General features: G+C 30.9%; 2 protein-coding genes and 1 long non-coding RNA gene across 3 annotated transcripts; 1 reads left to right on the forward strand and 2 right to left on the reverse strand.

Moving 5' to 3' along the window:
* The first annotated feature begins 278 nt into the window (after positions 1-278).
* sowah (sosondowah) lies at positions 279-25,695 on the forward strand. Its single transcript, XM_070634052.1, has 12 exons — positions 279-494; positions 767-1,464; positions 2,804-2,836; positions 2,907-3,011; positions 12,351-12,362; positions 17,462-17,551; positions 17,720-17,725; positions 19,848-19,920; positions 20,962-21,051; positions 24,560-24,586; positions 24,686-24,864; positions 25,327-25,695. Exons 1-12 carry the CDS (start codon positions 371-373, stop codon positions 25,510-25,512), a joined length of 1,623 nt encoding a protein of 540 aa, XP_070490153.1. The 5' UTR covers positions 279-370; the 3' UTR covers positions 25,513-25,695.
* LOC139085870 (uncharacterized) lies at positions 7,400-8,039 on the reverse strand. The gene is made up of 2 exons (XR_011543960.1): positions 7,958-8,039; positions 7,400-7,818 (listed from the first exon to the last, which is right to left on the reverse strand). It is a non-coding gene; the product is annotated as an uncharacterized lncRNA (long non-coding RNA).
* Positions 25,623-27,927, reverse strand: LOC139085871 (leucine-rich repeat-containing protein 1-like). Its single transcript, XM_070634051.1, has 2 exons — positions 27,799-27,927; positions 25,623-27,735 (listed from the first exon to the last, which is right to left on the reverse strand). The coding sequence occupies exon 2, from the start codon at positions 27,700-27,702 to the stop codon at positions 25,915-25,917; it is 1,788 nt and encodes a 595-aa protein (XP_070490152.1). The 5' UTR covers positions 27,703-27,735; positions 27,799-27,927; the 3' UTR covers positions 25,623-25,914.
* Positions 27,928-27,964: the final 37 nt, after the last annotated feature.

Genomic DNA, 27,964 nt, shown 5'->3' on the forward strand with positions numbered 1-27,964 from the left:
TATTTCTTTTCTTTTGTATCAACTTGTGTGGATCAAAAATGTGATCAGTGTGGTTAACGGTCTTTTTTTGAAAGCCCCTCGCGTAGTGAGAAGAAATTGGGCGTGAAAACTGATCGGGGATAATAACTTTGTTATATTTACCTTATTTATGCTGATTAATTTATTTAATTAACACTGTTATCTCCTATTAACAAATCATTACTTAAATAAACTAATAAAACACTAACAAAGTGATCAACGGAAATAATTTTTTTGAAATAAAAAAAAATCAAAGCTAGCTGCGCGCCCTTCATTGTTATTGTTTTGATATTTATTAACTTGATCGTAAATTCATTAATTATATCAGTTTTATAGTGTTTTTAGCAATAAAATGGATGAACCAAGTGAATTGTCATTACGTGAAATACACAAGTATTTTGTGAGAAATAATTATAAAGTGACAAATACACAATTAGTAAAGTATTTTCGCAAATTTCTGACTGGATCTAGAGTTGGTGAGTTAAAGTTTATTTTTAGACGTTTATTCATTGATTTCACAATAACTGATACCGATATAGATATGATTAAGTGATGGCAATCAATTGATATTAATCGGTGTGCATTGTACATTTCAAAAATGATAAAGTTCTTTGTATTAAAATTCTTAACCACCTGTTGAGTTCATTAATAATGCTCTAATTTAATAATATGTAACTTTGCATAAAAGAATATCGTGTGCCCAACAATATTAAGGTTTTGCATTTTTCATTTATTTTTAACAAATTAGAAGAAGCACGAAAGGAATTTAAGACATTTGTGAATATTTTGGCAACAATCAAGAATGAGAACAACGAAAAGTATTTAATTTTACGTAAAAAGTATTACGATGAGGTGCCAGGCGACGATATGAGCTCAAATATGAGTTTTGTGAGTTCAAGCAGCATAATGTCATTGCCATCAGAAATGATTGAATCGCCAGTTAAAAATCTTCCGCCGCCATATCGAGCACCTCCAAAAATTGATCTGTCATCGCCATCCGCATCACCATTCCATCAACCCGTTCCAATATCAATGACAACTGTTGGACTTCCAATTCTCGAGCCACAAACAAAGGAACAGTATAAAGAATGTGTCAGTGAATTTCAACAAGTCATGTCAAATTTTATGGATGGTAGCAACAAAGTTGATGTAGCAAGTCGTAAAAATAGTTTTGAACAAATCATTGAAGAACAAGCGCCATCACTTCCGCCACGAAAGAAAGTCGATAATCGTTCATTTAGTCGTGAAAATTCAATAGAAAAGTCATTCGAGATCAATAAAGATGACAATAAAGAAAATACACAAAATCCTCAAACTCCATCGCCAAATGAGGAGAAGGGTGTTAGCGTTAAGGAAGCGATGCTTAAATTTAACCGTTATGCTGAAGCTGAAGAAGCAAAAGTCCCTTCACCGATGAGTAAACTATTAAAGAACAAGACAGAAAAGGTGAGTCTGATTGATGTATTTTTCTAAATATCAGCACAACTAGATCTTGAAAAAAATAATAAATAAATAGAAATAAAATGTGGGTAAATCTCTACTAACTTGAACGCTTTAGATTATCAACATGATTCAGCATAATTTCATAAATTTAACATCACTCAAATCCATTGTTAAAGCATTGTTTAATTATTATTCATTAGATCATCAATATTTTATTTATAAACGGTGTTTATAATTGAAATATGTGAGGTACCAAGAAATATAACATCGATGATGATGGTAAAAGTTGCATAATCATGATTAGTTGGGTGCCGTTCTGTTGAACTCAATAGCAACAACTTGTCAAATCATCAACACCATTAAATCATTTGATTGATATATTTTGCATTTTTAATTAAAATTTAAATTTCTATTTTGTGGAGCCTACCTAGAAATAATAGAAAAATAGAATGTAAATTTAGTTCCATTTTTCTTACAAGTCACATGTGACGAAAAGTTATCCAAAAAAAAGTTGAATGATATTTTATGAACAAACACAACTCAAAGTGATGATGTCAATCTTAATATTTCGGTATATTTGGGTAAACATGATCTATTACTTAGGTGTCATCAATAACATTCATGTCAAATCGGAAGGCACGCGTTGACAAAATTTAAAACGAAAATGCGTCTTTAAAATATCCAGCTGTCGAACATATCAAAGAATATTTTCATTATTTGTATGTATGCTAAATAAACATTTGTAGGAAACAACATTTTCCTTTCTGTCAATAATCCACAGAACAGCATTGCACAGCACAGCACACAAAAAATTTTATCCTTTATTCGAGAATTTACATTTTCTTGTTTAAAATATTTTATTCCTGTGATTTGTCTATAATTTTAAAGTACATGCGTATATGGAAGAGTTATCAACCTTCACTTAATACTCTCCTACATCCTACATACAATATTCTCCGATTCCTATTTTCATTTTAATTTGCATTGCTCCCCTTTAAAATTTTAGAACTTTAGATTCAGAAATCTATTAGGAAATGAAAATATGCAAAATATAACTAGACATACATAGATATAGATAGATAGATATGTAGTAATGCAGACAAAGACCGTTTAAAAAGGCATAGGAAAATCGCAACATGCACAAGATGAAAATTAATTAAAATGCTGTATTCAAATGTATTTTTGGAATTAAAAGGCCTTTGGATATATAAAATTGTGTGCCTGCATTTTCTGTACAAATCGATGCACACAACGAGGACATTTATCGCCATTATTTCTTCTTTAACGCGTTGACTGAGAAAAATAATTTTCATTTTAATCTTTATTCTCGGTCTTATTTCAGGTTGATGACACGACTGGATCCGCAGAAAGTTTGGTAAGATTATCTCATAAGACATCATTTTAAAACATTTTTATTATTATATTACCCCATATCACATTCACAGACAAATCATCCAAAAGCCAAGGAGTGGATGATCAGTGCAGCTCGTTCAAATTACCAAGAATTGGCAAAACTTGGTCAGGAACATCCTCAGTTAGTTAGACTTCAGGTATGTGTTTCTCTTTTTTGGCCACATTTTAAAACCATAAGTTGAAGAAAAAAAATGTCATTAAGGCAGTAAGCAAATTAAGAACTTCTAAGAATTTTGACCGAGTGGAATGCTGAAATAGAAACTCACACTTAACACAGATCAGCCATACACAATGGCAATTTTCTCTAAACAAACATGTCAGAATCACAAAACATTACATATTATATACTTGTTAGTTAAGAATCAAATTTCAAATGTGCTGCTTTGTGCCTTAAAAAGGAACTCTAGAAAATGATACATACATTAATAATCGCATCAGTTTCAAAAAGTGTCCTTTTACAATAAATAACGTCTGTAAGTGGCTCTCTAGCCTCAAGTGATAGCATCCTTTTCAACAAATTGTTGCATTAGTGCAGAAGATACATGCATAAGGTTAAAGATATAAATTTTAAAAAAATACGTAATTTGAAACTAGTCATTTTTTGTGCTCTCTTTTTTTCATGTGTTTCCCAAAACTAAGAGATTCTTCTGAGAAAACCACATCATTATTTGGGTTAGAGGCTTTTTTTTCTGTGTCCTCTATCTTATTTAAATTTTTTGTTTTATCTTGTAAATGTTATGTAGTAGTTAAAATGCGTTATATTTCTTGAGGCCGTATATTATATCCCATAAAACAAAAATTACTCACAAAAACACTTGCGTTATGCATTTAAAATGAGATTTGTCTGTGAAATTATGGAAGTTAAAGTTAGATTTAATTAAATTGGGTAGTAATTATTGTTTCCAATTAAGCATTAACTTGACATTAATTGATTAGATTGATTCTTTAAAGTTGTTGTGAGATTAATGCGCTTTATCATAAGTATATGATGATTAATTTGTATTAATCTACTGTAAATCTGTGTGAATCTTAAGCAGGAATTGATGCTTTTTTTTGAAGCATTCAAAATATTATCTAATGACAGTTTAAAGTAGTGTCCAAATTGTGTGTTGCGTCACACCGACAACTGTGTGTCGTGTCACACTGACAACTGTGTGTCGAATCACATTGATAACTTTGTGTCGTGATACAATGATAAATGTGTGTCGTGTCACACTGACAAGTGTGAGTTGTGTCACACTGATAATTGTATGTCGTGTCACACTAAAATTTGTGTGTCGTGAAAATTTTTAGAACAAATTAGGTTGTCGAAAAATATTAAAATTTTCTGCTCAAAATATCAAAAAACAAGATTTCAAGCATATTTACTGTATTTGGTGTGCCAGAAAATATTTTTAATTCGTATGTGGTGTGGTGTATTAAAATATTTTTTTTGCTCTAAATGGTGTACTGCGATTAATTTTCTACAGTCAAACTGCACCGTAGTTCATAAAAGTTTAGACAACACTGGTTAGGTTCTTCTGCTTTAACCCAAATCTAGAGTTTAAAGTACGATTCGAACTTTTTCGAAACTCATTGCGCATTTCCTGTCTTTATTGTCTTACTTTGTTCAAATAATGAATATCCAAATAGCATTGACTGAGTCATGCAAAAATATTATAAAATCGTGTAGTTTCGAGGCTCTAAATGCAAAATGACACGGAGTTAATATTTCAATTACTGAAAACTAGAACACAGGAGTGTCTATGGAAATCAGAGTGTCAAGTCTAATATTAAGTCCTTGTGAATGAGTTTAAGCTCGTGGTAGACCAAAGAACTCTTGGAAGGAAGCTGTCGATAGAAATAGTAGTGCATTTGGTATTGGTATTAAATAAGTAAGAATAAATATATTGAGTCACTTGAAGACTTTTGTTACATGGGACAGTAGATTATAAAATGCAAATGCATATTATGCAGAATATGACAATTCTTTGTGTCATAATTACTCATACAAATGTACACACACGTCAAAATTTCTGAGTATAACAAGAAGCAAAACAAATTATTAGCACAGAAAAAAAAAGAGAGAAAGGCAAAAAAAAGAACACAGAGAATGAGTGAGTAAGGAATGAGAAAGATGTTATTCTGTTGAACATCAATTTTTTATGTTTTTAAATATTTATTAGCTGCAAAATCGTCAAAAGCAAATAACAACTAATATAACACATGTTTCTCAAGTGTGTATATATCTTGCTTCTACTTGTGATTAAATGACCATTACACAACGCCTTAATATCAGCAGTTTTTATTCCTGTCAATTGTTTTTTATATTTATTTATTAGTTCCCCTTTTTTTTTATTCTCATCAACGGAACTTTTGTAAATTAAAATTCCTCGTTCACGGCATAAATTTTTATGCATTTCCACACTACATACGACATTTCATATGTGAAAACTAAGAATGATCAAAACGTGATGACCAGAACAAGAAATGAGAGAGAAAATGTTGTCAACATAAAAGGACATTAATACTTATATATATATTGTAAAAAGAATAATGGCGCCAAACGATCATGTCATTTATTATGTAATACATACATATTTATAAAATAAAAATATAAAGGAAGAAGAACTCAGATGAGTTTAAAGTGATGTTGAAAGAATGAAAATAGACTGCAAGAGATCACTGAATTATGATAAGATTCTCTCTAAGTAAAAGACATTGGCATACGAAACCTTCACTTTCATGGCTTCATGGTTCTTTTCTTTTGTGTTTTTGGATTATCTTGATATTCACTTGATATACTTACTCTCAGAACTGTGGATATACAGAAAGGGACGGATAAATAAAAAAAAATTAAGAAGCTCTCATTACTTAACTTGGCGCTTCTTAACCATCCACATGTGTGTGGTAAAAAAGTCTTTTTTGACGAAAGATGTAAAGACTGAGATTTTAGTGGAAATGCAGTGATTTTCTGGAAGTAAAATATCTTTCTATTTCCTTGAATTTTTTAATATTTATTGCGAGGCATTCACACATAAATTATTCAAATGCGACCAGACTATAATGAATGTGCCAATGACAATATAATCACCATCTATTTGACAGCATAAAGTCGTCGTTCTTTAAATATTTCCAATGTTTAACATAATAAGCCAAAGAATTTTGTAGTGTCATACATATTTACATCTGGATCACATAATCCTACACCAATTAGAAAAGTGCTCTTCATGGCAGGAATGAAATTTATTTTTAAATGTTTTGAAATATTTTTATTTATCTATTTATGTTGACTTGCTTGCTTACTGCATTGTAATGTCTCGAAGCATGTGACAAAAATTTGTTTTAATTGATTATTCCAATTTCTTTTGTGTATGCAGCATAAATGTATGCAACGAAGAGTAAAATTGCATCTAAAAATTTACTAATAAGATCATAAAAATTTTTATGTATGAATAAGTCATGTTTAGACCTCCCAAAAGACATTTTTTCGTGGCAATTTATAATGTTCTAAAAAGCACTTTAAAAGAACTGAAAAAAAGACACACAGAAAAAATTCCACTAAGATGAATTATAAAACACACTAGCTAAGAAGAGCAGTGCGATCTTGTGTGAAGATATGCGATCTAGATTGTCGCAAGGCATGGATACACTGAGAAAAAATGTTAGTGTCGTGCAGGAAAAATGTGGGATAAGGGCAATGATTCTTAAATTTTTTTCGAGAACGACACAGTCAACCACATGTCTGGTGTAGCGACACACTCAAATGTACCGACACACCGTGTCGTTCTCACAAAACGACGTTGACACACTAGTGTTTCGCGGGAAAAATTTGAGAATCACTGAGGTAAATACTGAAATAAAGTGACTTAGTGACATAGTGGCTTTGTGGTTCAGTATCCAATTACTTATTGCAACAACATTTATGTACACTAAATTAACAAATTTCGTGAAAGATCTTATATTGAGTAATATATCTTTGAACCTGAGATATCAGCAAAAATCGCATCTGGGGCATCGAGCCATATGTTGAATCTGCCATGATTCAGTGTTTTTTGAATAGGTCTATTTCATTTAATAACCTATTTCCTTTGTCACGTCATGAGTTTGATATCCACTTAACGATCGATCACTTAGTCGTTTTGCTTTGAATAGCACAAGTCGGTTAATCGATCCATAATCAGGCACTAGGTGAATGGGACTCTAACATGATGTTGAATTAATCGGTTTGAGCGATTCAGGTCCATAAAATTGTCGCACAAAGCTCATAGATCTTTTATCTTTTGGAGTGTCATTAGTTGCGAAAGACTCTAGCTCTGGGCTACATGATCCCTAGTAGCAGAAGGTTTTCATTTAAGTAGTAAGATCCTCCCTTACGTAACTGTGTTCCTTAATTAGCTGTTATATTCAAGAATTTTGGACTACACACTGCATGTTTATGTAGTGTTTATGCCTGACTTAAAATTGCTGTTGGGAGTAAAGAATTTCGTTTGAAACTCTTGACAATAAAAATGTGAAGGAAGACAAAATAAAAAGAATCAAAAAATATTTTTAGAATTTTTATTTCAAAAGTTATTAAATTGAAGCGTGCTCAATTTTGATATTATAACATATTTTTGTCGTCTATGATATGACACATTCATCATCATCAGGAAATAATAAAATGTCTCAAAAATGGTTTCAACAAAAATCACGAACGTCATGGAATAACATTACATCTGCATACGTTCATCAAATATAAAATACACAAAACAGAAGAGCTCACAAGATGAGATGAGACAGAAAAAAATTTTTAACATGTAAATCATTCCTTCGCGGCGGAGCGATTTAATAACAAAAGAAATTAGTTGTGACATTTATTTGTTTTGAAACAGGGCTCATGAGCATCGCTTTTCACACTCAATTCAACTGTGACATTGTTAATAACATTTGATCTTCACTGCTTCTCCTGTCAAATGATTTTTTCTGAAAGAGCAGCAAATAATTTAAATTTAAATATTTTTTTCCCCGTACCCGCTGCTACTGATACATCGTCTTCAAAAATGTCTCTATTTACAGTTGTTAATAATTTTTCTACAGTCACTCATCTTTCACACATACCCACCAACTCATTTTGTAATTTGTTTGATGACACATTTGTGAATCTTCATACATTTATTCCTGCCTGCCTGCCTCGAAAGTCTCAGTCTCTAAAATAAAACGGAAATTAATTATCGTGCATTTTTTATAAAATGAAAATATATTACTGTACATTAAAAAGATGTTTTTTAGGTATTTTTTCATTTCATTATATCCAATTTTTCTTTCCTTTATTCTTCATTTTTTCCTCCTCTGCTCTTATTTCATAATTAAATTTCTATTCTCGTAAAAATACCAATCTTTATTATTATTCTACTTTATACGTAAAGTACACTTTTTTTGAGAAAAATCACCATGTAAGCCCCAAGCACAAATACTGAAAATCTCTCTTTTTTGTACAGAATTATTAAAGCTTTACTGCTGCTGCTGTGCTACCGATTTTACCGAATCGAAGTTTTTTTTTTTGGTATCTACGTTGTTAAATTTTTATTATTTTGTTATATTAAATTATTAAGCAATATACATTCTTTTTTTACCTCCAAAAAATATAATGATGGAAATTCATCCATAGGCTAATTTTGATCAAATCAACTGTATTGGTTGATGGATAAAGCAGCTTCGTTAAAATGTTGCATGCGAGTGCCAATAGATCTTATTATATGGAATACATTTGGGTTTTGAAAATGGTGGGTTACGATATATTTTGGGTATATTTAGTATTATTCACAAGTTAATTCCTAATATACAAAGAACATGCTCAGATAAATTACTACTCATGAGTATACTCAATTGGTAGACTTATGTACGATTATTTTAGTGAGTACAGTAAGAATGTCCTGTTTAATATCCATAAAGGTATTTATTACTTAAAGTTGGAAGCATTGAAGCTATTGAATAGGATCTCTTAAACCAACTGTCAAAATTAAGATTTTTCAATTATGCAGCGAGAATTTTGAGCCTTTATTGCTGTGTTGAATCATGTTCTGCGACATACTCCTTGATCGCGACATCCTCGGCCATTGCTTAGATAGCGAATGTAGTGTACAGCGGGTTTTTATGTGAGCTTGAGAATCACTATTAAATTCAATTAATTTACTAAAAATAGTACGGAGTTAGAAATGATATAGATTGATAAAAAAAAATTGTTGGTCTGCCAAAACGAAATAGGCACTGCGATCGTTGATCTGTTGTACCATCCTTGTTGAAGAATTGATGCAAATCATACACGAATAAGAAATTAATAGAATTAAATTGAAGGTAGAGCCAGTTTTGAATTCTAAATACGGAAATTAATGCTTCTGCCTTAATATTGAATGGATATCATGAATGAGGCTCATATATTTGTTAATTTAATTTTATTACAGCCCTGCAGTGCAAAAAAACAATAAATGCATATGTATAGTTTATGGTCGAACCTTATTTCAATCTAAAATCAATTAGTCATAAGAACCTTTAATTGAATTTCAAACAAATTTCAAATTAACCACCAACTGAGGGGCTAATTCCTTAGATTGCACACTCCCATAACAAAAAGCATAATTCCAGTTGGCACAACCTAAAAGAACTTCCATCATAAATAGCCAGTTTCTTGTTACTTATTGGTTTTTATTATGAATGAAAAAACTTTTTTTGACAAGAATAAATTTCATGATTTTCAATCTGCTAATTATATGTTGTTCTTAGTTGCTAAGGCTATATTATAATGACTATCATAATTTTATTTTAACAAAAATCCGACACGAATGCCTTTACATAATTTGCACAATATAATATTATTCAACAGTATTTGGCAAGAAATCCTCAACTACATGATCCATTAAAGTATAGTTTCACATAGTCATTCCAATAACTTTGAGGTCAAACACAATATACTTAAAAAAAAAGTCCTTCTGTGCTCTATTGCTGAATTTTTAGTACTTTGACATGACTTTTTAATTAATGTAAATTTATGAAAATAAGTAACAAAACATTAAAATATATCAAAGGACAATAAGTTTTGTGTCCCATTCTCTACTCTTTTTTTATGGACTTGCATTTTACTATATTTATATTTTTAAAGTTACTTAATAGACATACAGGTTTATTTATGCTCACCCTCATAAAATTTATGATTTTGTTTTATTATATTTTGGTTAAAATTTTTATATATTTATACCTACATGCTGCTTATTTGCTCTATTCACAGAGATATGGTCATTTTTTAAGGAAAAAAAAGTGTTCATTTGTTAAGCTATGGGATTTGATACAATTCGTATATATTGTATATACATTGAGGGTAGAATAAGCAGCAGTGGATGGTAAAAAGGTCCAATAATCTGAATGTGGTAAACCTCATAATCATTATGAAGCAAATTATTGCCATGCATATACAACATTATGATTAATTTACTTTTACTTATAAGATTTATTATTATGAGCATAAAGTATGTACTGAATTGAATCTTATAGAAAACTTTTAACCATTAACAAGTAATCTATTATTAAATTAACTGCTGACCAACCAATCCATAGATGAATGAATTGTATGCGCAACGTTTATTGATCAATCTCTCATCATCTCAGTAGCGTTGATCGATTTCAATTCCTTTTTATGCTTCATTCTTTACCTCAATTTGCCATCAATCGATTCATCTCTTTTTTCATGTAATTTGAACAATTTTCGTTAAACGTAATTTTCATGATAAACCGTCAATATTATTCATTATACAATTTATAGTAAATTACATTTCTCTTTTCGATTTTTTTTTTTTTTGTTTTTATTCACTGAGATTACGGACATCTCTACGGTATGTGGAAATGAAAAATTTTATGAGTTTTTGGAAAGATAACTGATCGGGATGATGATTGTGACGCATTTTGTATTGTTCTTTTTAAGGTTCTTAAAATCAATAATAATAAGATAAGCTGATCTATCAATTTTGCAAGTAGTCATTGATAGCATTTATGGGAAAAAGCAGAGTTGTCACATATCGATTTTCAAGGCAAAAGTTCCCACGATACAGCTAAAAACCTTTCCAAAGGCACCTATTTGACAACTCTGGGAGAAAGTGTAGCGTCCAAATGTAGAGTGAGGGTGCTCAGGAGCACAAGTAGCTAGCTCATGTTGAGTGACTACAAGTCTTAAGCACGAGTAGCTTAACGCAAATATAATACAAGTAAATGACATGTCAAATATCAGGAAAATGACAAAAAATTGAATTTCAACCAGATTTAGTCCATTCCCAAATAATTCAAATTTATCATACTATATTAAATGCACCAATTGACTATGAAATTGTTAAAAGTGGAAAGGTGACGCTCCTGTTCTAAAAAAAGTTAAATACGTTTGGCTTTGATAGTTCTTTTTGCATTCTGTTGTTATTTTTGTACAGGTTGAGTTCGAAGATAGGAGGTCCTAAATCCTAATTTGATTGTTGAGTTGATACCCTTCAATGAAGGTTTGAATAGGCTTTTAACCTGTCATTTTAAATACATATCCCGACACACTGGTGCTCGATCGCCATTGGTGAATTTAGTGATAACAGGGTATTCCTCGAGAAAATATGCACATGACATTTTATCAGCTTTGGAATCATTCTTCGGCTTCTCAATTTCCCACTCTAATAGACATGATGTGTTCTACAGCCATTTTGACAAGTCATTAAAACTCAATGTGAATTTAAAAAAAAAATGCTCAAATTAAATAACGATGAATTAGATGTTGACATGCATATGTATCTGACCTCGTTATTATTTGACCCAAATACCAGTAATGATTACTATTTTCCCTCCACATATCAATATGTGAGCACTTCTAATGGAGAAAAGTAAACAAGGATGAATTATGGATTTTTGCCAAATTTCTATGCTGTATCAGAGCTCAAATTCAACTCGAATTTTAAATGGAGTCGAGTCGATTTTTCCATTCAAAATCCAAGTTGGCTTTGAGATTTGATTTTCTCATTAATCAAGTGATAACTTTGCCAGCCAAGCAAAGTGAATCCACTGATCAATTTGTTAATGCAGAAATGCGCTCAAAAGAATCTGCACTAAGAGATTCACACGATTATGCAGCATATACAATCTATAAGAATGTTAAAATAAATGATTACTAAAGGAAATTACACTACTTTAATTCATTTAAAGATACATTTATTAATCAGCCTCTTTATACAGCATATAATATGTATTTTTTATATTATTTTAATATATTTTAACTCACATTTCTCACGCATGCGATTTTTTGCTGTATTTTGTGCTGTTCTATTCAAAATGAGAACATAGAATCTTTTAACAGCACCTCATTAGTATGCATAGGTCTTCAATAAATATTAGTCACACACTTAACTTGCTAATTACCTTAATGCAAATTTACTTTAATTAATCCGAAAATGTTTTAATAATAATTCTTATTTATTTTTTTGTGCTTCTCTTTACAGGATCCCAACACGGTAATAAAAATTTTTATTCATGTTTAAACACGATATAAAGTCATTTTTTTAATATTAAAAGAGGTAACTTTAGCACTAATCAACATAAACTACAGTTGTTGCTACTTGATTATTATTATTAATATTTTGTGCCTTGTTAAGTCTCTTTTTTTTTTTTTGTTTTCGAAATATAATTTAACTAAGGCAATCTGTTATTGTTATTGTGTTCGCTCTTTGTGCATTTTTGGTGTTAATTTTATTTTTTGCTGAAATACAAGTCAGAAATGGATACATCTATAGTAATATATGAGAGTAACACGAACCAAAAATTAGTGTAACTAATTTGAATTACAACATAAATTACCACTATGTAAATTAGTTAACAAACAAAACAAGCAAAATGATTGATTATTTTTTATCGTATGGCATTGATGATGATAACAATTGCCACTAAATTTATATCCATACTAGAGTATCGGGAGCGCCCGTGTCGTCCATGTTTAGAGTTTTCAGTTTCACATAACTTCATGTGGCTTCACATTACACCCACCATACCCCCTGGTACCCCTCAATTTTCGGCTTCACATGACTTCACATTACGCCCACCATTCCCCTGATACCCCCCAATTTTAGGCTTCACATAACTTCATATTACACCAATTTTCGGCTTCACATAACTTCACATTACACCCCCCATACCCCCTGATACCCCTCAATTTTCGGCTTCACATGGCTTCCGTTCTTGTATCAGCAAAGAAATTGGATGTTTATAATATACATATATTTTTACATAATACCATCCTCACTCGTCAATCCTATATGACGCACATGGATAATAATAAAAAAAAGTTATTTGTAGCTATTGATTTAATAATTAAAATTGAATTGTGAACAGATTTATCATAAATCAATGTAAATGTACCATTTGGTTGATTTTCTCATAGTTATTAAACACGCGAGGTCCCTTTTAATTCCTTTTTTGATAAAAAGCGAATGATAAAAAATTTGTTGTACATATTTGATGACAAATTTAGTACAATATAATATAAAAGAAGAAACAAGTGGCCTGGCTTATTGATATATCTGAATGCCCACATATTCGTGTATTTAATTCATTCTTAAGTTCTCTTCGTTGTGAATATAAAAAAAAAAAAACAGAAAAATTAACCAAACATTTTTCCTAATTTTATAATTATACACTTACAGCTACATCCATACATTCAGTATATACACAATTTTCATGCATGTTGCTTGCTACTTACTATTTATTTCGCTTCAAATCCTAACATGTGTATTTTTTTTTTCTTGTTTCATGTTAACATTTTACGACAACATCGGTGATGATGACATCGGATTGTTAATTGCGATTATAATAATACCTTATTTTCGGACACTGAAAATTATTTTCAATAAATGGATGATAAAAACATTCTCATCTACATTACTTTACAATTATCTATCAACGAATTATATATATTTTTGGAAAATGTGTTCCTTCACACACCAATGATATGTGACTTGATGCACTTGGCTGATTTCTCTACGACGAAATGGAAATGGAATTAAACACAAACCCAAAAAATCTATAATTGATATCTACCACGCACTTCTGGATATGATACATTAGGGTGTAAGTATTTCTTTAAGTTAATAATTGCTTTAAACTAGATAACAGTCAACAAAAGGTGTTGAAATATACTTTTTCGACACTTCTAACCAAAAATACAGTTCATTCAAGCATTTATCACTCGCACACACAAAAATGATATGCTTTATGAACTTTTTTCTTGTGAATCTGTTCGACTGTTTATTTTTATACACCTAGATTAATTATTCACTGATAAATGTAGCTTCTTTTGTAAAAGAGAAATGCTACACCATGCAATTATTTGTTTTTTCTCTGTCCGTCCGTCTGATGCTTACTTTATATCCATTAATTATGAAATTATTTTAATTAAGTAGGTAAATTCAACTGCTCATTTAACATTCAGCCAGTGGCTAAATGATAAAAATCTGATTTTAATGCACCCGTTACAAAGTAGATGCATACATCCTCTTGTGGATGTGGAGCTATGATTCCTATTTTGCATACAACATTTTGATAACTATCCATGAATGACGTGCATTAATAATTAATTTGATAACTATCCATGAATGATGTGCACTAATAATAATCATAAAAGCATCCTTAAATGACTGCAAGAAGTGCGCTAATGTCAATCGATTTCCACGAAGAATTTTATCAACTTATTTACATTAATTTATATTTAATTGTCTTCCTATCCATTATAAAGTAATTCAGTATAAGAACAGATAAAAGAATTCGTTACACACTTTGTTAATAAGATGAGATTCCTATACATGAATCCGTATGCTTATAAATTTTTATAAGAAGGAGCCTTTATCATGATCTTGTGATTTTTTTATATTTAACCATTGCACACACGAAACGGTAGCAATTATTCACCTACTGCATTGCGATGAAAAAGAAGATCAACGGAGATACTTTGAATGTTGATACAATCCAGAAGCTCGATGTCATTATGTTAGTTAATTAATTAGCCGATTTCTGGTCTCTTACGTATATGCATATATGTGGATATAAATATATATATTGGAAATATTTTCGTAAAGTGGGATAAATTTTTCATTGCATGAAAAAGAATTTTTGTTCCTCTCTTTCTTTCTGTTAAGCATTAAAAGGTGCGCATAAATTAAAACTTGAATCTGTTTCTCATTTATTTATTTTTTATTTTTTTGGTTACATTTTGAGAATGATCTTAAAGGTTTCTCCAGAAAAAAATTAATCCATATTTCTTTTTCTTCACTAGGAGGAAAAAAAGTAAGTGAGGGAATAATTCTTAAGTTTGAGCGGAACTGAGAATTATAGCGCACTTTTTTGTTGAGATTTTGAGCTCATTCTTTACTTTCTTACTTCGCTTGCCGTACAGATTAAGTGTGTCATGGCCTCCTCAGTTAGCGCCTCAGGTGCTCTAGAAGCTTGCCAATTACAAATTTCAAGTGTGATACTATCTCTATCGACAGCTTCCTTCCATGAGTTCTTTGCCCTACCGCGTGATAAGTTCATTCTATCATTTCTAAATGAAACTCAAGTGGCACCTTTAACAGACAATGAGCATGTTCACCTGAATGAGCGTACTCATAAACACACTGAATTAATATAATTGAGCATGCTCAATATTATGAGCGCAAGACATGAGCGTATTCTATGTCTGTTCGAGCACAATGCTTTAAAATAGCATTTTCGATCGTAAAATTGGGTCAAAATCAACCGTTAGGATCTTATCGTTTTGCCATTAAAACTGCAACGAAGGTGTCCGTGCGAACAAGTTTTGCTGACAGAGAGAAGAGCATGTTTTCATGTTTTACAGTTTATCATTAGTCTCTGTTTTAGACAGTAGTTCTCAAGCTTTTAAGATCGTGATACACAAAATTAAGGATCTAAAATTGTGGTTCGATAACTAAGTCCATTTAACCTATGGAGTGTGCACAGTACCCAAGAGTATGTCATGAAACCTCGTTTAAATTGCAACTTAAGGTTGACTTTCTTTTTCGTACTCCTGGGAAGCTCTGAATTTTGTAACGAAACGAGGGCAGACACTATCAAAGTAAGTGAATAATGCATCAAATAAGTCACTTAAGTGCCAATCATTTCTTAATAAGTCACTTAAGTGCCAATATTTCTTAATAAGAACCTAGTAATTGAACCATTTGATATATTTTAGACCCCAACAGACAAGGAACATGCTCATGAGTATGCATACAAAATTGAGAATGCTCAACGTTATTGATTGAGTTCACTCATAAGCACGAAAATTTTGGTGAGTATGCTTATTGTCTGTTAGGGAGACTATATAAGAAATGTATCATTCAGCCACCCAAAGTGATGTCAAATACCCATGCTATTCCTAATAGCCGCAACTAAAATGAACGAAGCAAGAAAGAGACAAATCTTCATTCGTGAATTCACAGAAGAGAAAATGTTTCGATAAATTTATCCCAATTAATATTTTAATTAAAAAACTTTTTTTTTTTCGATACACTTACTTTATATTCTAAAAGATCGCTACTTGATATCGGGTGAAGATCGAATGCGATTAATAAAAATTAATGAGACTTTTGGGTGGTTAAGGAAACACAATATAAATAATCATTAGCTTACATATTATAGACAGATGGTCATTCAGCTATTGATCGTCGTGCGATCGACTTGAAGGCAAATTAATTCATACCTTTTGGGAGAAGCTTGTCATTTAAGTCATTGAGTGCCATCAGAATAAACAAAACAGAAGAACAAAATAAAAATGTTATTACTTTATTCAGCTGAATATGTATATACATAAGCCTATATATTACCATTTATTAATTTATCAAAACCTGTTAAAGGGTCACAAGTACCACAAGAACGTCGCGAACACCTTGAAAATTACTATAATTTCATTTTCATTCTCTTATTTGTCTTCTTTTTCATCGGAACTGAAAAAATGTTTTACATGATAAATGGGAGGGACAGCAGCTGATAATTTTAATAGCAAACATGTGAAATTTTTAAATATTGCAAAAAAAAAAATTATTAATAATATTAAGCAAAGGAATTAAACTTTCTGTTATCATTAAAAAATTGCTACTTGTTGCTGTACATATTTACGTGTGTTAAAAATTTATTCTTATGCTTATTGCATATTCGTTTGTTCTTCCTGTTAATGCTCAGTCGAAGTCAAGAAACTATTATCATTAAATTATAAGTTGGTTACAAGACTAGTCATTATATGATTTGCTCCTTTATTTTATTGAGGGGAAACAAAGTAAGTAGGTCTGAAACATCTAATTTCGAATAAGGAGACGATTAATATCCTTGTTGATTATCTGTTGATCCAAAATCGTTTGTTAATTTAAAAGAATTTATCTTGTTACATTAATCATATTTGTTTTGTTAGTTACTCATTATGATTCTTTCTTTGCTCTCTTTACTTCTTATTATCTTCCTATTATTCATGTTTCATCAAATGATTCGCAACAGTATGTAAGTATCATGTTGAATTAAATTATATTTTTTTGTATTTAACATCACGTTTGATTCTTCTTTACTCCCTTTATAGACTGCATTACATTGGGCAAGTAAGCATGGAAATGAGGATGTTGTGAAATTAATTGCTGGAACTTTCAGAGCTGATGTAAATTGTCAAACGGTGTGTGAAAAATATAATGATATAAATTATTATCATGCATTTATTGTGTTTTTTTTTCTTTCCTTCTTTTCTTTCCTTATCTCGTTTCGTAAATGAATGGAAAAAAAATATTTCGATGCATCCAAAACTGTACCTTAACACATTTCATCATCATCTTGTATAATTTAGAACGGGGTAAGTGAAATTATCAATTTTTTTTTATTTTTTGTTACTGTATTTCTTTGATGTTCCACTGATTTTATATTGAAATAATTTTTGAAATGTTGTAATTAGTGAAACTTGATGTTTAAGCAACATATTAAGTCATGCTCAACTTTTTCATTGTGGATTCTCTGATTTTTTGAAGACAATGTAACATTAAAAGTCTGTATTGCTTTTAAAGTATTTTCAGACAGTAAGAAAAGCTACTGATTTGTTCTTACTTATCGTTTAGGCTTCATAACAGAGAATTTTCCCAAGAATCATGTTCCCGAGTATTCACGGAGCTCGAAATTATATGGAATCGAATTCGACTTTTCAATGCAAAATCCAATTTAATTTCAAGATTTGTTTATGAAATAAACCACAAATTTTCATCCTTAAAATATGTGCTGTTAAATTTTCCTTAACAAGACAAATAATGACCGCAAAAGAAAATTATTTCACTAACCAAAAAGCTTCTAAAAGAACACTATTCTAGGTTCTTGGATAAAGTTTGCAATTTTTTACACAAATACTGTTTTTAGTTACCAATAGATACTAGTAGAAAAATCCAGTCATTTAATATAAAATAAAAAATTTATTCCATTTCCCCTCAAGCATTTTGCGTTTCTCGTACGCCAGACAATGTCAAGTATGACATATTCAATTTCAATGTCTCAATCTAATTTAGATAATTTAATTAATTGAAATATCAATTAAAATTATTGCGCAGGATCAAGTTTCTGGGTCATAATGCTCTCTTGTTTGAGATTTTTTAAGGCTATAAGAAAACCCGAGCAACATAAATGAGAAAAGTTACGTTTCGACTACGTCACGGATACATATTTATTCCAAACAGCACAACGAGTTCGTTTGAGCAACAATGGTCAACCTGTGTGTCGCGGTACTGGAAATTTCGTGTACCGTGTGCTGTTTCAGACATGGCCTATCAATATGTTGTGCCGCGAAAAATAAAAGGTTACCAATTACTGCGTTAGAGCATCGTTATGTTGTATTTTTAACGGTAGGTCGCGAAGTAGCTCTGACGACATTATGACGGCTAATATTGATTCATTTTAACGGCGAAAAATGCAATTCACGTCTTAAGAGTATCATTAAAGAAGCCAGACAACAACGGAGCTTTTTTCATTTGTGTTACTCGGGATATTGAATCATAATCGAAGGACTTTTGGATCAGGCATTCCCAGAATAGAAAAAAATCCTTTAATTATTTAAATCGTTTTCAACGATTAAGATCAGACCACAGCACTTAATAGACCTAGAGTTTATAGTAGAATTATTACCAACAAAAATCTTTATTCCATCATCAGTAGCCATAAATTACAATTTCAAGCCTTTAAGTCCTTGAATAATATTTTCCTCTCAAAGCAGATCCATCTTCAGATCCATTGCAATTTTCAACTCTTATTGATGACAAATGCAGCTGATAGATATATTCTTTTTTATTGTCATACTTTTATTGTATAAAATTTATTTAAATTTATGCACAAAGGTACTCAAATGTTTAATCACATTAAATATTCATGAATCTATAACATGATTTTTTATGTTGATTTTTAAAGCATTAAGAAAATGGCAATTTTAAATTGGAATATAATAAAAAACTTGTTACTTCCATATAATAATATTAAAAAAAATGATATTGAAATAATCGAGATAGAAAAAAAAATCAGAAAGTGATATTAAAAAGTTTTCAATATGACGACGCATGTAAAATTCACACTTTATAATACACAATCCCTTCCTTCCTCAGATATATATTTATATTCGAGTGAATATATCAAATTTTTTTTTGTGCTGCTTGCACTACCTTACAATATAAATTTTACACTTTTTTTTTTAAAAAAAAAATTGTAATTTTATAGAGCAGCATACATGAAATATTGAAAACATATTTTTGCTATTATTATGATGTGTGTGAAAATTCAATTTTCTATAATTTCTACATGTACAATTGCTCAATGACAATAGCAAAAGGGGTGTAAGGAAGTGGAAATATTTAAAATGATTGCATTTCACAGTTGTTGTAATGTACTTTAAAAAATGTGACTAAATTTTATTTTTTATATTCTAAACTTTATGCTTTCTTTTAAAGGGTTACACGTCTCTACATATAGCGATGCAGTGTGGAAGAAATGATATATTTGAGCTGCTATGCAATGTTTATAGTAAGTGTCTTTTGATGATTCATATACTTTTTATCTACAATACTTTTTTAAAATACGCATTCTCCTCATTAATTGCCCAATATTGTCAGGTGAGAAATCGTTCTACGAATGACGATTTTAGTCATATGTCATACTCTTATGACTTATCGCTACGCCTGTCAATCAAATTTTGTATTTTTTATTTTTGAGGTTTCTACTTTAGAAACTTATTTGGCAATATTTATGTTTCCATTGCATCGTGAATGTTTTCTAGACGCATAGTCGGAAAATTAAAATTGGAGACGGCAAAGATGTGACAGTTTTTGGGCAGGGCTGTTAATATTGATAATAATCTATCAACAGCATCTGATAGTAAATTCTGAGTAAAATGATTTTCATGTAACTAGTTGTATGTCTAGCTCTAGTGGCACTCTAGAGTCATCCTAGAACCAGAAATAGGATTTTCTAAAACCTGCCAACAAGGTGCTGACTGGGTCAACTTTGCGTCTTTCTGTTAACGGCGATGTAACTGTCGCTATAGTCAACACGTTGTGCTTTTGGAGAAGTCGTCCTTAGAACTGACAATACAACTAGTCACATAAAAAACTGTCAACTCATGCATCAATCGCGACTTTGATATTGGAGGTTTAAGTTAGGAACCTGTAACGAATTGTTAAGAATATGTACTTATGTATGTTGTCAGCGGTTTGAATACTTTTCTTCTTTATCAGTGCCTTTGATAATAATAATATAGCAACAAATTCTATCAAAATTAATGTATTGGATAGATAATAGTAACATTTACTGCCGTTCTTTACTTGAACTTAAATATTGCTACATATATCCCTATTTTGACACAAAATTAGTGACCACTATGCTCAATATATATGATAAAATCTAAACCTGCTGTAAATCATCAGTTCCTAGTCTAGCCTCCAAATAATCAAAACTATAATGGTCTTTAGCATACAACTCTATCCAACCCTGAATTTACAATCAATAAATGCAGCACATCTAATGACTTTTTAATTATTTCAATTTCCCCGACTTTCCAATATACAGAAGCTGACAGAGATATTTTAGACTGGTCAGGAAAGAAGCCACTTGATTATCAGAAACAATTGACAAGCATATCCGCGCATACTTTTAGCAGTGAGTATAAAACCCTTCCGACAGTAGCAGCGAAGTCAAACAAAGCTGTCCAGAGAAGACATTCTGAACTGTATAATGATTCATATCGTACTTTGCATGGAAGTAGTCATAGTTTATTAAATAATGATGATACTAAAAGTCTTTATCATGAAACTGGCTCGGTTATTTATGACACAACAAGAAGAAAGAGTAAAAATCGCATACGTGCCAGTTTCCTGAAAAAGAGCAAAAAACATTAAAGAAATTTGAATTAAAATTTTTTAAAATTAATTAATTAATGTAGTTGATAGTTTGCAATATGATTTATGCTTATTAATTACCACATGTTAAATAAACTAACACTTATTTCTGCCTTTGATGAAATAAATAAGAAGCTTTCCTAACAAATTATTTTAAATTTTCATTTTTTATATCAAATAACATCATTCAACATGCCATTTTTAATTTATAAATTAATCTTATCTATAATGCATGCAGTTTGAAACTTAGGGATGGAAACCTTTTAGTGTGCTTTTAAAATTTTTGGTGATTTTGCTTGGTAAAGTTATAGTCACAGGTTTTTGCTGACATGAATTAGTAAAGCAGACGTTTTCAAGTCTTTACCTTGAGTCCTTATTTGATCCCGAATGGACAAAAATACGTTAGATTTTGTCATTAACTAGCTTTTACCAAGTTATAACGTATTTTTGTCTACTCGGGAATGGGCTGGCTGATCAGATCAATTATGATGATTCTCATAGATGCTTCCTGAAATAGGTTTTATCGATAACTTTCACTAGCCAGGATGTAGCTCAATTTATCGCGACACAACAGCAAATTTGTTGTGATACAATGTCAGCGTATCACCAAATTTGACGGAACACAATAGTGTGCCATCAAATTTGTTGCGATACAGTAGTGTGTCGCCAATTTTGTCGCGACACAGTGGTGTAACACCAAATTTGTTTCAATACAATATTGTGTTTCGCTCAATTTATCGTGACAATAGTGTCACATCAAATGTGTCGCGACACAGTGTTGCTCAATATATGGTGAAACATTAATTTGTCGTGTAGCATAGTTTGTGTCACATAAATGAGATTTTGATTTAATTTGGGTGAATTATTGAAAGTGTGTCTTACATATATGTTTCCTTTAATATGAGAGTATTTCAATGGATACTTAAGATTCAGCAGTATAGCATAGGGACCGACATAAAGTCTGGGTTAAAAATATTGGCAAAATCCTAACCCGTAACTGTTGTAGTTTATTATTATAATCTGTTGTAGTTTCAAAACCCCCAAGAGTCTTTAAATACTAACTAACCTCAATAAATCTAATTTCAAGCTTCCATCCCCTGTCGATGACTGCATTAGCTGTTCTAACACCAAAAAATAAATAATAATATTTTCTTCACTTTTCATTCATAATCGTCTTAAAGAATATCTCTTCTTTTTTTATAAGCATTAAAACATTTTAATTATTTTGAGAATTTCAAATTGTTTCTTAAATTTTTATTCTGTATTAAAAAACACCTTTTTACTGACACATAATGAAGTCGTAACAATAAAAAATTATTGTTTAATGAAAACATTAGCATTTGAAATGATCAAAATGTATTTTTTTAGAAATAATATCTCTTTTTTTTTAAAATATATAATAAAATTAACATTTATACCTTACACATATATATTTTTACTAGCAACGGAAGGAAAAGTAATTTGATGAAAAATTAAAATAATTTTCAACACAGAGGCATTAATTGAAGTAAGGTGAATTGCTAATGAGGAAGTTTTGTAATTAAAGATTTAAATTAGACCAAAATTTTTTCTATTTAGTAAATAGATCCTCTCCTGATTATCCTAGCCTACAAGACATTTCAATTTATTCTTTTGTATTATAGTGTGTGCATCGTAATGTTGAAATGTGTCCTTATGTGTCATGAAAGTAGATGTTACGTAAGCTCTAGTGGATTAATGTTGGAATAATATTTGGATCATAAATGCAAGAGCTGGTAACTTGTATGGTTGGGGTTTTTTCTGCATCTATTAGATCTACGAGTCGTTTGAAAATGTCAACCAAGCAGAAAAGTGTCGTCAAAACTGTACTTTTTTTGGAAATGTCATGAGTCGTCGTTTGAACCGCCGTGTTGTTTGCGGTGCGATCGTGGCTTTCTATGAAGGTGTGCCGTGGCACAAGAAAGTTTGGACAACTCTGAACTAAAGATTTATGTTCTAGTATTGTGAGTGTATATTTACTAAAAACTCTAGTTACAGAATAAACTTTATCAAATTAAATCAATACTCAATACTCGCAAGATCAAACACATTCAAATGCTGCCACTACGGCAATGAGTTGACAGGATATTTAGTTCCAAGTAACAGCTTGTTACAGACAATTGTCAAAGTACAGTAGTTTATGCAAATTTGGCTGTCACTTGGGTAAAGGTCTCAGTGTCTTGTTGGCAACAATTAAATTTGGGTTAATCGAGTTCCCATAACAGGCATAGAGCATGTTCTCGAGCGGTTGGTCTACTCAGGTATACTAGTTCAGGATGCTTGCAAGTGTTACTCTCAGTCTGAGATCGAAGTCCACTCAAAGTTTATATGGAGTCGAGTCGACTTTTCCATACAATGTTTGAGTCGACTTCGAGCTTTGCTATCACCTTGCACTTTTCTTATAAGCACCCTCTTTGCCTACTATCAATTAAAGACTAGAAAACTCGATCCATTATCAATCCTAAATTCAAGAATCCATCAACAGCCATACTAAATACCCAATACAAAACTACAATCTACAGAACTTAAAGGAATCAACTTTCATGGCACATTACCTTTCAAAAGACTAACAGTCGGTAGCATGCGATCGACAGTTTCATTTTGCAGTTTATAATCCTAAAATCAACAACATTAACAAACTCATAATCTAATGAATGCTGAAAGACTCTCATTTTTCATTTTAAAATAAAAAGCCACTGGAAATGGCTACAATAACTTATGGACTAAAAGACTATTGTAGATCATTATTCTCAAAAACACTTTCATTAATTATTTATTTATGTACCTTTATTTTGGTTTTGTTTTATACCACCTATGTATCAGTTAGTTTCTTAGTCAAGTCGAGGGTCTTTTTATGTATGAATCTCGTAGAAAGAAAGCGCAAAAGAGCGCGCGATACATGCTTTTACTTACTACAAATACCAACAAATTACCAGTCATAATTAACATAATTAAAGTACTATGCTAAACACAAGGTAGCTACATGAAAAAAGTTGTTGGACTCGTAGAAAAAAAAATTAATTACTTGTTTCCTGAGGAATTTTTGTGTTTTTTCTACGAAATTCGTGTCATAATTAGTCCACCGAATAAAACATTATTCGCTAAATGCTTAAGAAAAGATTTTTTTTAAAGCTATGCATGAAGCTTTAATGAACAGATCCGTTAATTTTTCATTCATTCATTCTGCTGAAATTAATTCCTGCCTTCTTTTTTTCTTCTTTCTTTTAAATAATTTAATTAAAATTTTTCAGAGATCAAATCACGAAAGAAAGTATCAGGTAAATGACAATTAACATTCTCTGACTTCTTATATACATGTGCATGGATATTTATATTACTTACTAAACTTAATTCCTTAATGATAATGAATCCCATAGAAAAGGACAGTTTTCTGCGAATTGGATCATTAAGAATAGGAAATTTATTGGGACATACGAAAGGACATCACAACAATCATAATTTTATTCAACGTTCAAGCATGCAACCACCCTCCTCTCTTGACATTAAAGTACACAAAAATTATGGATCTGTTGACAATGTTTCATTACCACATTCGGTAATTTTATAAATTTATTGTTGTTCCTTGTTATAACTCAGGGTTGGAAAACTGATCTGTGTCTGTGCTGTATGTGGTTGTGGACGATATATTCAAAATTAACATTTTTTACCTGGTTTTCCAACTCTGATTATAAGACATAAATGAAGCTCTCCCTAACAGGTAAAGAGCATGCTTTCATAATACAGAAATACCATTACGGTACCTAAAAGCTGTCTCTTTGCCTGTTAAGTGTCTCTGCACTTTAAATCTCTGGATTTATTTTAATCTTAGGATTTAAATTTTAAATCCGTCACTCTCACTGTCACAGAGAAGTAATTAAGTCATCTTAATATTAACTTCAATGTCCCTGATAATAATCCCCTTTTGTCCAGCCCTGACTAATTTATTATTGTAAAATTTGATTAATTTGTTTATTGTTTCTAACATAATTAATTAATTACTGTGCATATATACATCTAGACCGAAATGGGCCCACCAAAGAATTCGGTGAAGAAAAGGAAGCAAAAGCGAGAATATAATGAGCATACGATGCATCAAAGCCAATCAATGCCAACAACGCCGAATCTCGAGACAAGACATAAACGTGGATCAGATGAATCGGACTCGGATAGTGCTTATGGATTTAATGATAACTGGGCTGCCTGAGAATTTTGAGAATCAAAAAGTAACTAATTAATGTTCTTCTTCCTGTATTTATTTATTATTCATTTAACTTTTTATAAAAATTGTTAAAAAAATTTATTACAATTAAGTTTTTTTCCTTTTTCAAAAGAATGTTGGAATGAAAAATAATCTTTCATCTATACTTTCTTTCTATTTGTTTTTTTAATAAACACAAAAATAATTTTTGGTAAAAAGACACAAAGTTATTGTCGTCATTAATGATATTAAACACTAATATAGGCACTTTTCTGATATATGTATATACTTAAATTCGGCTGATAATAATAGAAGTCATCCATAAAATTGACATAACTGTCACACATGGATCTGAATGACTTCATAATACTATATTTATCAAAAAAAAAAATCACTTTCGATCACTCGTCATTGCACCAAATCGTTCCTTGCTGTCGAAAGTAAGGGGAGATTAGAATTATTATAATCGTTACTAATACTATTTCTATTCATTTTTTGAAAATTTTCTATATCTGTTTGACTCATCTTGCTGTATTGACAAGCTATTATGTACGGTGGCGGAAGCGGTCTGAACTCGCTTGTATTGTTAATTTCTATATATTCAGGATCGAGTGAACGACGTTGTCGCGGAATATTTGTATAACTGCTGGACGTTGATGCAACACGAGCCTCTTTAATCTCAAAATTTTTTGTCACATCCTTACGTTCAGCACTAATTGTGCGTGCAAATTTCTCGAGTCGTTTACGCTCACGTTGTGTAGGTGTTGGAATTCGGATGATATGATGATGTTCTGGTGATCGAATTCTTTCTGGTTCATTTCTTGTTCCATCTTCATCATCAGATTGTGCATTGTTGACCTCAAAATGAATTTTACAGTTACTTTTCAGAGACTTATTATCAATTGGCTTATAATTCTGCTCGAGTAAAGGCGATGTTAGTACGATTCCATCCATTAATTCAACTCTTGATAAATTTGGCTTTTTCATTCCTTCTTGAAATGGCGACAACCATAATCCTTCTAAATTTTGTAGCATATCCAATGACAATGGAAGATACATTAAATAATTTCCCATCACATTCAAGCTTCTCAATTGCTTTAAATATCCAATATTATCAGGCAGCCTTTTTAACTTGTTATTCGCTACATTCAGCAGTATCAAGTTTACACATGATGCTAATTCATTTGGCAATTGCATTAAACGATTCTCATAGGCTACAAGTGTTTTAAGATTCCGCAAGAAGCCAATTGACGATGGTAAGTATTCTAAAAAGTTTTCATGAATATTCAGCTCCTCGAGTGATTGACAATATCCAATTGAGTTTGTCAAGTGCTTTAATCTTACATAATTGAGATTAAGTCTTGTGAGTTTCTTTAAATTCTCTATGCTATCTGGTAACGTTTCAAATTCATTTCCATCGCCATATAAAGTTTCAAGCATAGTACATTTAGTCACTTCTTCGGGAAATTGTATTAAATTATTGTTACTAATATCCAAATGTTTTAAATTAATTAATTCTGATACAACGCTTAAATCCATTAAATTGTTTTCGTCAACGATGAGTTCCTGTATGTTGAATAAATATCCAAGTTCAGCAGGTAATTCTTCAAAATTATTTCTACCGATATCCAGGAGATGAAGCTTTGTAAGCATTTTAATTGATAATGGCAATGCTTCAAGATAATTTTCACGTAATTCCAGACTTTCCAAATTCACTAATTTTGCTATGTTTGCAGGTAGAAAGTTGAGATTGCAAGCATTTAATCTTAGCTCTTTCAATGAAACTAGATCAGTTATTGTCCCATCAAGAATCTTGTTGATTGGATTATTACTTAGATCTATTGTATGCAAATGTGTGAAATTCGCATTAAAGAATGTTGGAATCTCGTTCATTAAGTTATGTGAGACATTTATGCTTTTTAAATTTTTAAAGGCACTGGAAAGTTGCTCGGGAATATGTCGTAACTGATTATCAGACAAATTCAATACTCTCAAGTTCTTGGCTCTCATCAGAATAGGATCCAGTTCCGTAATTTTATTGTATGAAAAGTCTATTTCCGTCAAGATGTCAATATTGTCCTCGATCATTGGAATCTCTGTCAAATTACATCGGGAAAAGTCGAGGGATGTCTCTACTGATCCATTACGTTTTTTAGACCTTTCTGGAGCTATACAGCATAAGAATTTCCAACCCATTTTATGTTAAATATGATTTTTCAGCACTTCTTTCTAAAAAATAAAAAACAACATTAAGTTTTCTCATTTATTCACCTTTTTAGCCACATTTCTTACCTTAAAATATATTGGAAGAGAAAAACAGTTAAACATTTAATAGTTAACACTCATTTTAGTTATTTAAAGGCACTCTAATTAATAAAAATCTTAAAAAATTATCCAATTCTGTTTTGCATTTTTTGTTTGTTGGGAAAATCTACAGTAGCGTGACTCATTGTCATTA

Source organism: Chironomus tepperi, unplaced genomic scaffold (assembly GCF_022539635.2).
Source record: "Chironomus tepperi strain 1889 unplaced genomic scaffold, CSIRO-AGI_Ctep_v1 contig_84, whole genome shotgun sequence".
Taxonomy (NCBI): Eukaryota; Metazoa; Arthropoda; class Insecta; order Diptera; family Chironomidae; genus Chironomus; species Chironomus tepperi.